Source organism: Sinocyclocheilus grahami, unplaced genomic scaffold, assembly GCF_001515645.1.
Source record: "Sinocyclocheilus grahami isolate Dianchi unplaced genomic scaffold, SAMN03320097.WGS_v1.1 scaffold16.1, whole genome shotgun sequence".
Lineage (NCBI taxonomy): Eukaryota > Metazoa > Chordata > Actinopteri > Cypriniformes > Cyprinidae > Sinocyclocheilus > Sinocyclocheilus grahami.
Genome location: NW_015505195.1, coordinates 2807494 through 2817213, shown reverse-complemented (window position 1 = coordinate 2817213; position 9720 = coordinate 2807494). Strand labels below are relative to the sequence as shown.

Sequence of the window (9720 nt, the reverse complement as noted above, 5' to 3'; positions counted from 1 at the left end):
CAGAGTTATTTCACAATAAACAAATTGTAATTGCACAAACTATGTAGGCTACAATTTCAATTATTTAAATTGAACGTTGAAAGATAATTCATTTAAAGGTTGCATTTTATGCATGCAACAGCCATTCACTGGCAGTCCCTAATGGCAGTACAAAATATTGCACTAAATCAAAAGTTAAAATGTTACAAATAAGTTCGAATATTAATGTTGTAATACTGGTAGCACTAATATAAAAATGTGATGATATATGTTACAAAAAAAGTAACAATTTTGAAATACGTTGATGGTTGTATTTTTTTGTATTTGATCTCAGTATTCCTATTAGTGTTGTATAAGTTTTTTTTATGCATAATAGTAACCCTAGAATGTGATCAAACAGTTTAAAATAGCTGGGCTAAGATATATAACAATTTTTAAGACTGCAGAAATATGTTAATTCAATATACACATAATCCCACAGGTTACAATTGTGACCGACCATAAAAGAAAAATTTTCACTCACTTTTCCCAAACTTTTTTTTTTTTTTTAAATGATTGATTATTTCAAAGGGGTACATCATTTGGATATTTTCATGTCTGGGAAAAATCTGGAATTAAATGGGTTAAAATGCGTTTTAAACAAAGTTAAGTGGTTTTCATTACCCATTTTACTCTTAGTAATTTAATAATTTCATAAATTTCATAATTTAAAAGTTTAGTGCAAAAGTATCGAATCGGTATCGATATCGACGATACTGCCTTGAAAAATATCGGTATCGTATCGAAAACAAAATAAGGGGTATCGCCCATCCCTAATTTTTATTAGCTCGGAAGTACATATTACGATTAGTTTATACTTTCACGTTAATGGTATATGTAGTCCGTACTAGATTAAATAAAGCACAGTTCATAAGAAAAAAACGCAATTTCCCACAATACACCTCGAAAAGTCAAGACACGCCTCCGCGGGCAGAACTGTTGGAGGAACTACGTACAAAACTGCTTACAGTAACTTTACACCTATTTATGATCATCTTATCAATTGGCAGGTCGTGGACCGATACAGTTATTGTCGCTCAGTAGACAAAATGACTTCTATAGCTTTGTGCACAATAAACAACACAGCGAGACCAATAGCAAGACTGTGCCAAGTGTCCCGCGCTGCGCATGGCACAGCTGATTTCCACTCTTACTCTACCCTCCGTAAACGTGCCTTTCTTCCGGGAGGAAAATGGTCATTCATAAGAGCAGGAACGAGACGGATGTCTCATGCATCGCCGGGGAGGATCTCACTCGGACGGTACGGTAAAGGTGTATTTCTGGCTGCTGGGGCAGCAGCTGTCACTGGTGTTCTGACGGCAGGTGTAAGTCACTTTCAGCGGGCCGAAATGGCAACGAAGGTATCCACGGTTGAAGAAGAAGAGGGGGACATACGGGAGAGATGCAAGTCGTTCATGTCTCTACCAGTCACTGACATCAGGGTCTTGGAGCAGAGGAAAGACGCGATGTCTGCGAGAATGGAGATGCTCATCATGGAGACACAGGCTGCATTCTGTAAAGCCCTTGAGGAGGTGGATGGAGGCGCGTTCAAGGTGGACAGATGGAGTAGAAAGGAAGGTTAGCTCATTTCTGCTGCCTTACTTTTCTAATGTAACGTTTAACTTTATGAAGTTATAATTAATTGAATTCACTGAATGTGTTTTTCATTTTAAAACCTATTCAGTGATGGTATGAATGAAACTTATAAAAAAACGTATAAAATATAATTACCATAACAACTGGTGGCACACATGGTGGTCCAAAGTCCTAATTTATGTTTGGATCTACAGGTATGTGGGAGCCCATTTCCACCACATAAGAAAAAAAATCATGTTTTGGTAAACATAACATACTGCAAAAGTGGAAATGATGAAATAAATAAAAAGTCATTTATGATATTAAAAAGTTTTATGAAATAAAAATAAATTTTTTGGTTAAATTATAACTTTGTGTGTTGTAACTTTGACTTTATATCTCATAATTTTGACTATATTCTATAATTTCGACTTTTTATCATATCTGTGACTTCCTGTGTAATAATTATGGCTGTTTGTCTCGTAATTTAAAATCTTTGTCATAATGGTTTTTGTTGTAATTTTGACTTTTTGTCTCATTATTTAGGCTTTCTTTCGTCATCATTTTTGTCATAATGTGAACGTTTTATGTCATAATTTCTACTTTTTATTTCATAATTATGGAGTTTAAGTTGTCCCAGATGACACTATACACTGTGTACTCTACCATCTAGTGTATGAATTTTACAAAGTTATTTTATCATCCAAACATCAAAGTCGGAAAGCCTTTCCAAATGTTCCTTTTAAAACCATGATGTAATTGGTGAAGTGTCAAGTTTAAATGGCAAAATCTTCTTTTACATTTTAAAACATTCCATTTTGTTTTAATTGATTTATTGACTCAAAGTATGATTATTATTAATCATCAAAAAAATATTTGAAATGCATCTTTTTAATGTTGCATTCTAAAGATTATTTAGCTATCATTGTTCCAAAAATGTGTGCTTAATTATATATTATAACAATTTGCTATATGAAAAAGTTAATTGTTCCATAGATCAGTGATTCCCAACAGAGCATTGGAAAGATTTCGATTTTGCTTTGTTATCCTATAAAACAGAAACATTCATACATTAAATATCAGCTAGAAGATTCGTGCTGGTGTTACACTGTAACAAAACCGATTGAATGTTTCTTGTGTCTAATAAAGGTGGTGGTGGCATCAGCTGTGTGATGCAAGATGGGAAGGTTTACGAGAAAGCGGGTGTGAATGTGTCCGTGGTGTTTGGGAACCTCACTGAAGAGGCCGCCAAGCAAATGCGCAGCCGTGGAAAAGTTCTGAAAGGGAAAGATGGTGAGAGACTTACTACTCATTTCGAAGTGAATGCAGAGTGTGACAGAAACTAGTTCCTTATATCTTCAGTTCTACCTCTAGTTTTTAATTTTGAAATAAGTTTGAACCGTCAGTGATCTCAAGTAGGGGTGCAACGGTTCAATTTACTCCCGGTTCGGTTTGTATCACGGTTTTAGAGTCCCGGTTTCGGTACGGTTCGGTATGTGCTATGGTTAGGGAAAAAACTATATTGTCAAATAAAAAGAAAGAAAATAAGAACAAATAATCTAACTACACAAATAAATAAACAGTGAAAAAGATACAAATAAAATAAACAGTGCTTTTCTGTTTTTTTAGGTAGGTCTAACATAGTTTTTAGGTACAGAAATTGAATAAATCAAATGTAAAATAACATTGCATATTTGACTGTATAAATGAAAGATTAATCCTTATTAAAGTTACAAAAGTTATTCAGTCAAGAGCAGTGAGAGATTTCCGTGTTGTTGCTGTTTGATTAGCATTAAGAAAGTACTTTAAGAGAACACACTGATCCAGTGCACTGATACTGTACGTTCAGAAAGGCCAAACTAAGTAGTTTTGCTTTCACAACGAAACACAGCGTCACACACGACGGCCTTGAGTGAGCAGAGGCTGGGGGATAAAGTGAGGAACAGCCGGCGGGCTGAGTGAGCAGAGGCTGGGGGATAAAGTGAGGAACAGCCGGTGGGCTGAGTGAGCAGAGGCCGGGGGATAAAGTGAGGAAAGGCCGGCGGGCTGAGTGAGCGTCCTCTTTTGGAAGACCAAACAAAGTAGTTTCGCTTTCACAACGAAGCACACAGCGCATTCACAACATGGCGGCAGCAACAATACTACAGCCAAAATAAAAGTTGCGCCTTCTTTCTTTGCGTGAACATTTGGGCGGCGTTATGTAAATCTTCCCACATAGTGATGTAGATATGTGGGGGCGTGTTAGAACAAGCCTTTTTAGGTAGGTGTGGCTGATTCCTAACTTTTATAAAGAATATCTCTTTGGATTTGAGACTTTAGTCTTTGCAACTTTACAGATATTCTTTATGCACCAAGAGCTTGCAACACTCCAAAGAGAAAGGAAAAATTGAAATGGCATCATATGACTCCTTTAATATTTGCGCGCGTTCTGAGACTTGGGTTCACGCGCTTCGGATGAGCGCACACAGATATCTTCTCACTGCGTGCAGGAGTTCGCGTCTTCTGGCTCTTTAATATTTAAACTGGCCAGGCTTAAATGAGTTTAGTTTAAACACAGATAGCAACGTGTGCTGTTCAGGTCTCACCTGCGCTATCAACGCGTGATGACAGCATAAATGACAGTTATTCCAGCATAAAGCACTGATTAAAGAGTGACTGCTTTGTCCATGTATTGTTTTCTCTCTCTCTCTCATCGCTCTTGTTGTAATGTATTGGGAAGCCAGAATTTGTATCCATCAACAGACATATGCATTAGCCGAACTCTAACAAACCATATTACAGATGCATTGTCAGATTTAAGTTGAACCGCGGTCCTAGTGTATGCCGAACCGTGTGTGGAGAACGGTACGGTTCGATTTTTTTTTACCGAGAACCGTTGCACCCCTAGTCTCAAGGCATTGACTGGGAAGATTACTCATGTTACATGGAATTGAGAGTGATTGAGATGACGTGACTTGATGCTTATTGTTATTACCGTTTAGCAATATCTCTGTGTTCCAGGGAAGCTGCCGTTCTGTGCCATGGGCGTGAGTTCAGTCATACACCCTAAAAACCCCCACATTCCCACAGTGCACTTTAACTACAGATACTTTGAGATTGAGGAAGCAGACGGTGAGTGTTCTTGCCAAGTCACTTGACGCTGTGAGAAGAGAGATGTTGTTATCTGTGAGCACCACCCATCACATTCTCTATCCATCTCCCTCCTTGTCACAGGCACAAAGCAGTGGTGGTTTGGTGGAGGAACGGATCTCACTCCTGTCTATGTGGATTTGGAAGATGCCACCCATTTCCACAAGACTCTGAAGAAAGCATGTGACAAGCATCATCCTAAGTACTACCCAGACTTCAAAAAGTGGTAGGAATCTCATTACTGTTGTGTGTAGTTTGAATGGGGTGTGTTACAGCTGTTATGGGTGTGAGGATGTGTGTGCTGTATGAGCGTTTTATCTTCTGGGTGTTCAGCAGTGATAAGATTTCTCATTATTTACAGCAGTCATTGTTTGTTTTTTTGTGAGTCAACACTTTTGTTTCAAGGCATCCCTTTTATTTATTTTTTTAGTTTATCATGAATGAGACAGATGTTCATTTAAAAGACAAAGCCTTTCAAATCTTTGATTGTTAGTACTTCGTTTTTGTATTTTATAATTTTGTTACATTTAATTTTATTTGTAATTAACTAGATTTGTAACTACATTTTCATTTTCAATATTAGGTTAGCATCATTATTATTTTTTCTCTCAAGGTGTGACAATTACTTCTACATCCGTCACCGAGCAGAGACGAGAGGCATTGGTGGGATCTTTTTTGATGATTTGGATTCCCCCAATCAGGAGGAGGCCTTTAATTTTGTGAAGAGCTGCGCTAAAACTGTGGTGCCTTGTTACCTGCCCATTGTATACAAACATCTAAATGACTCCTTTACCCCCGAGCAGAAAGACTGGCAGCAAGTCAGGAGAGGCAGGTTGGTTAAAGAGGGAGTCCATGCTGATGAAGTGTGATTTTTTTTTAATATACACACTACAGTTCAAAAGTTTAGGTTCAGTAGTATTTGTTTTGAGAAAATAATAGCTCAAAAGTGACAGTAAAGGCTTACATTGTTTCAAAAAGTTCTATTTCTTTTGAACTTTCTATTAATCAACAAATCCTGAAAAAAATGTATCATAATTTCCAACAATATTGAGCAGTTTTGTAACCGTTTTCAACATTGATAATAATAAGAAAAGTTTCTTGAGCATCAAATCAGCATATTAGATAGATCTCTGAAGGATCATGTGACACTGAAGACTGGAGTATTGGAAATGAAAATTCAGATTTGCAATCATATTTAAAAAAATATATCAAAAACAACTATTTCACAATTGTATTGTTTTACTGTATTTTGATCAAATAAATGCAGCCTTGGTGAACATAAGACACCGCTTTCAAACACATATTTAAAAAAAACTACCGACCCCAAACTTTTGAACAGTAATGTATATAAATATATTTTATTGCTTTATAGTATAATGCTGAATAGATTAAATTGCCAGCAACATACAGAATGACATACAGAAAAATATCTTAAATATATATATATACAAACAAATAAAATAGTATCTTATGCAAATTCAGTCTTAAGTCTATTTTAGTTTCTGTTAAAATAACTCGATATTAATAATGTTCATCATTATTCAATATTTTATTTTAGTATGATAATATAGCATAGTTATGACTACATTTGTAGTTGTCTTTTGAATTGAATTTGATGTTGTTTGTCATATAATATGTATGTCATATATAAATGTTCAGCAGCTAACCAAACTCTCTGTGATTCCTAGATATGTCGAATTTAACTTAGTGTATGACAGAGGGGTGAAATTCGGCCTGGCCACACCTGGGTCTCGTATCGAGAGCATCCTGATGTCCCTACCACTTACTGCTAGGTAAAGGATTTTGTATTAAGAAAACTTTGTCACATCTGCTACTGCCTGTTACCATGGACCATCCTCTTGAGCTTTTATTTTTTGTAATATTTTATAGCGTTTACTTATAGAGTTGAAATAAATTTTACTTTTTTTAAAGGTTTTTTTCATGTTTCCCCTGAGGTCTACTTCTAACACAAGTTTTTCCACACCAATGTAATTTTTTTTACAACCATTTCTGAAAATGAGCTCCTATGATAACCTCGAACAATAAAAGAAAATGGTATTCCTCATGATATGATCCTTTTAAAAACTCAACTTAATGTTTTAAAGTAAACTTGCTTCTTTAGTGTCATTTAAATGGTCTTTATTGTATTATTCTATCATTTAATATTACTAACTCACTAGCCATAAATGTTTCATTTCAGGTGGGAGTACATGCATGAGCCCACAAAAGGCAGTAAGGAAGCCGAGATGCTGGAGGTCTTACGAAACCCTAAAGAATGGATCTGATTTAACCAGTCATCAATATTGGCATTATTGGGTGGGAATTGTGAAAATGGGGGGTGGGTTTGTCTCGGGATTTGCTCAGTGATACCAAACGTAGCAGCAACTTTAATAAGAACAACATTCCTTAAAACAGAAAATCAACTTCTCAGGACACAGGACACATTCTCATCCTTTGAGTTATTGATTGTTTATGCTGTCTGACCGCAGCACTACACAATTACTGGCTTGGCTGTAATGAACATTCTATCACTGCCATTGGCTGTATGGATTCACTGGAAATGCAGTGTTTACTCCTGTGACAGTGTTACTTAGTTGCAGCTTTGTTTCTGCTTGCACTGCTTTAATCATGACTACTGGTGTATTCGAAACCTGTAATGACTTTGGTATGCTGATTTTGAATGGATGTGTTAATCACGTGTCTAAATGGTCATGTTTACCGTGTGCTGATGTAAGTGCCATGCCATTATTGCTTTTCTTACCCTGTTCATTTTCGTTTTGTGTCCTGTCATGTGCTAACATATATCTATTTCTTTACTGGCTTTAAAAAATAAAATAAAAATAGGAATATTAAAAAAGGAATCATAATTAGGAGTATTTTCAGGACATTATAATGTTGATATTCTGTGCATTACAAAATAATAAAGTGTTTTTATATGTGGTTTTATGTGATATACTATACTGTAAATCTGGTCAATAAAGTAGTCTAGTTGTTTATAAGCCTTAAAAAAATTCAGTTGTGACATGCCATTAATAGATTTTACAAATAAGAAAACTGCATGATATGTATTCAAGTTCACATTTGGCATGGTTAAACAATATTCATCAGATGTCTCTAAGGCAACAGAACAAACTTGGGTGTCTATTGCTTGGACAAGTCACTTTAGCATGCAAATCTACTCAAAGTTAATAAGCTACAACATAGAACTAGCTCTTTGTGCTTGTTTGGATGTATGCAGAGTAATTCAGGTTGTAAATGTGGTGCATTTTAGCATTAATTGATATGCTGAAATGAATTTTAAAGGAAGACCATTAAATTAAGTTTGTGATTCATTTGCATTTATAAACCTTGAAACAGAATACTTAAAAACATCAAATACATTGTACATTATGCTATAGGAACATGGTAAATTATTTGTCAGATCTTTTATCAAAAGATTTTTGTTTGTTTTTTTTAAGTAAAAACAGTAATAATGTGAATTGATACAATTTAAAATTATTGTTTTCGATTTTAATATATTTGAAAATAAGTACATGTATTCCGGTGATTGCAAAGCTGAATTTTCAGCAGCCATTTCTAACATTGATGATACTATGATGATTTGTCACTCAGGAAATTTTCCCTATTATCAATGTTGAGAATAGTTGTGCCGCTTAATATTTTTGTGGAAACTGATAAAAAAAAAAATTTAATTCTTGAATAGAATATTCAAAAGTCCAGAATTTATTTGAAATACAAATTATTTATAACAGTATATAGGTATGTACTGTCATATATGATCAATTTAATCTGTTCTTGCTGACTATTTTCTCTCTTTTTTTTTAATCGTGTATAATGAGCAGCGGGACAAGAGGAGTGAGGGCCAAAAAAACCTTTATTACAAATAAGTCAAGCTCAATCATTACAAAAATTACATTTCTTAATACATTTATATATAAACATCTGTCTCGGAGTAAGGCTTCAGCAATAAACACCACCACAATCACTCCCCAACTACCACAGAAATATCAGCCTGCACATGTACAGCAACATCAGAAAGTCAGCCAAACTTACAACATCATCAGACTGTATTTCAAAAGATGGTAGTCTTATTTCACATTACCTTTAAAAACGTAAAACTTTAGGCAAAGTGAGACGGTTTTGATTTTCACAAAGGTTTCTCGAGTTAGTGCTGATGTATTTTATTGCATATTTATGTCAGCTGAGCGTGTTGTCGAAGAACTGAGAATATAAACTGTAGAAAGCCAAAAGGATAAACCAAACAGCATTTGCCTTTTTTTTTTCCAAGTAATTTATCACATCTTACACATCAATTATTCCTTTACACATCAATTAATATTCCTTTACAAAGAGCAATCAGTTCCCTAAAAAAAAAAAAAAGTGCATTCACTCATAGTTACTGAATAAGTACAAATGCGTTAACACTTCCATTGTTTTTTTCTTCATCCCCCCCACCCCATACACACACTTTCCTGATATTTAATACTGAATATGTCCTATGTCGTTGAGTTTTTTTCTTTCTTTCGGCGACTAGGACTGCTTGTTCCCATCATTTGATCCTAATCTGAAATTCTCTTGGTTTTTGTTTAGTGTAGCTGGGCCTGAGGTGAAAACTAGACTCGGCGTAAGAAATCAGTAATAAATGGTATGAGGTAAACGTGTACGCTTGCGGTTAAACACACAGACAAGCCCAACCTAATAGTTAGTGTAAAATATCCAAAATTGTTTTTCAACAGTCTGAAGAGACATTTCAGGAGGTAAAATCAGTAACACGTTACCTGAAGCGCATATATATACATACACACACACACACATACCTTAAAATGCATTGTATGACCTCATGAATAAATGTAACCACAATACTTACCTATTCATTGTTACACTTTTTTCAAAATATTATGTATTAAAACAACTCATTTTAGATGTAACAAGGAATCTGCAAATATTATTGTCCTATGTCGTTGAGTTTTTTTCTTTCTTTCGGCGACTAGGACTGCT

The 9720-nt window shown here is 35.1% G+C and overlaps 1 protein-coding gene across 1 annotated transcript; it reads left to right on the top strand.

Moving 5' to 3' along the window:
* The first annotated feature begins 918 nt into the window (after positions 1 to 918).
* LOC107550392 (oxygen-dependent coproporphyrinogen-III oxidase, mitochondrial-like) lies at positions 919 to 7559 on the top strand. Its single transcript, XM_016231653.1, has 7 exons — positions 919 to 1596; positions 2743 to 2886; positions 4594 to 4704; positions 4807 to 4948; positions 5336 to 5554; positions 6411 to 6515; positions 6923 to 7559. The coding sequence occupies exons 1-7, from the start codon at positions 1068 to 1070 to the stop codon at positions 7005 to 7007; spliced, it is 1335 nt and encodes a 444-aa protein (XP_016087139.1). The 5' UTR covers positions 919 to 1067; the 3' UTR covers positions 7008 to 7559.
* Positions 7560 to 9720: the final 2161 nt, after the last annotated feature.

Bases quoted from the DNA above. Each gene is read 5' to 3' on its own strand.
- LOC107550392 (XM_016231653.1), top strand. From the start codon at position 1,068: ATGACTTCTATAGCTTTGTGCACAATAAACAACACAGCGAGACCAATA. The intron at 1,597-2,742 runs GTTAGCTCATTT...TGTCTAATAAAG, and splicing joins CAGATGGAGTAGAAAGGAAG to GTGGTGGTGGCATCAGCTGT. The intron at 6,516-6,922 runs GTAAAGGATTTT...GTTTCATTTCAG, and splicing joins TCCCTACCACTTACTGCTAG to GTGGGAGTACATGCATGAGC.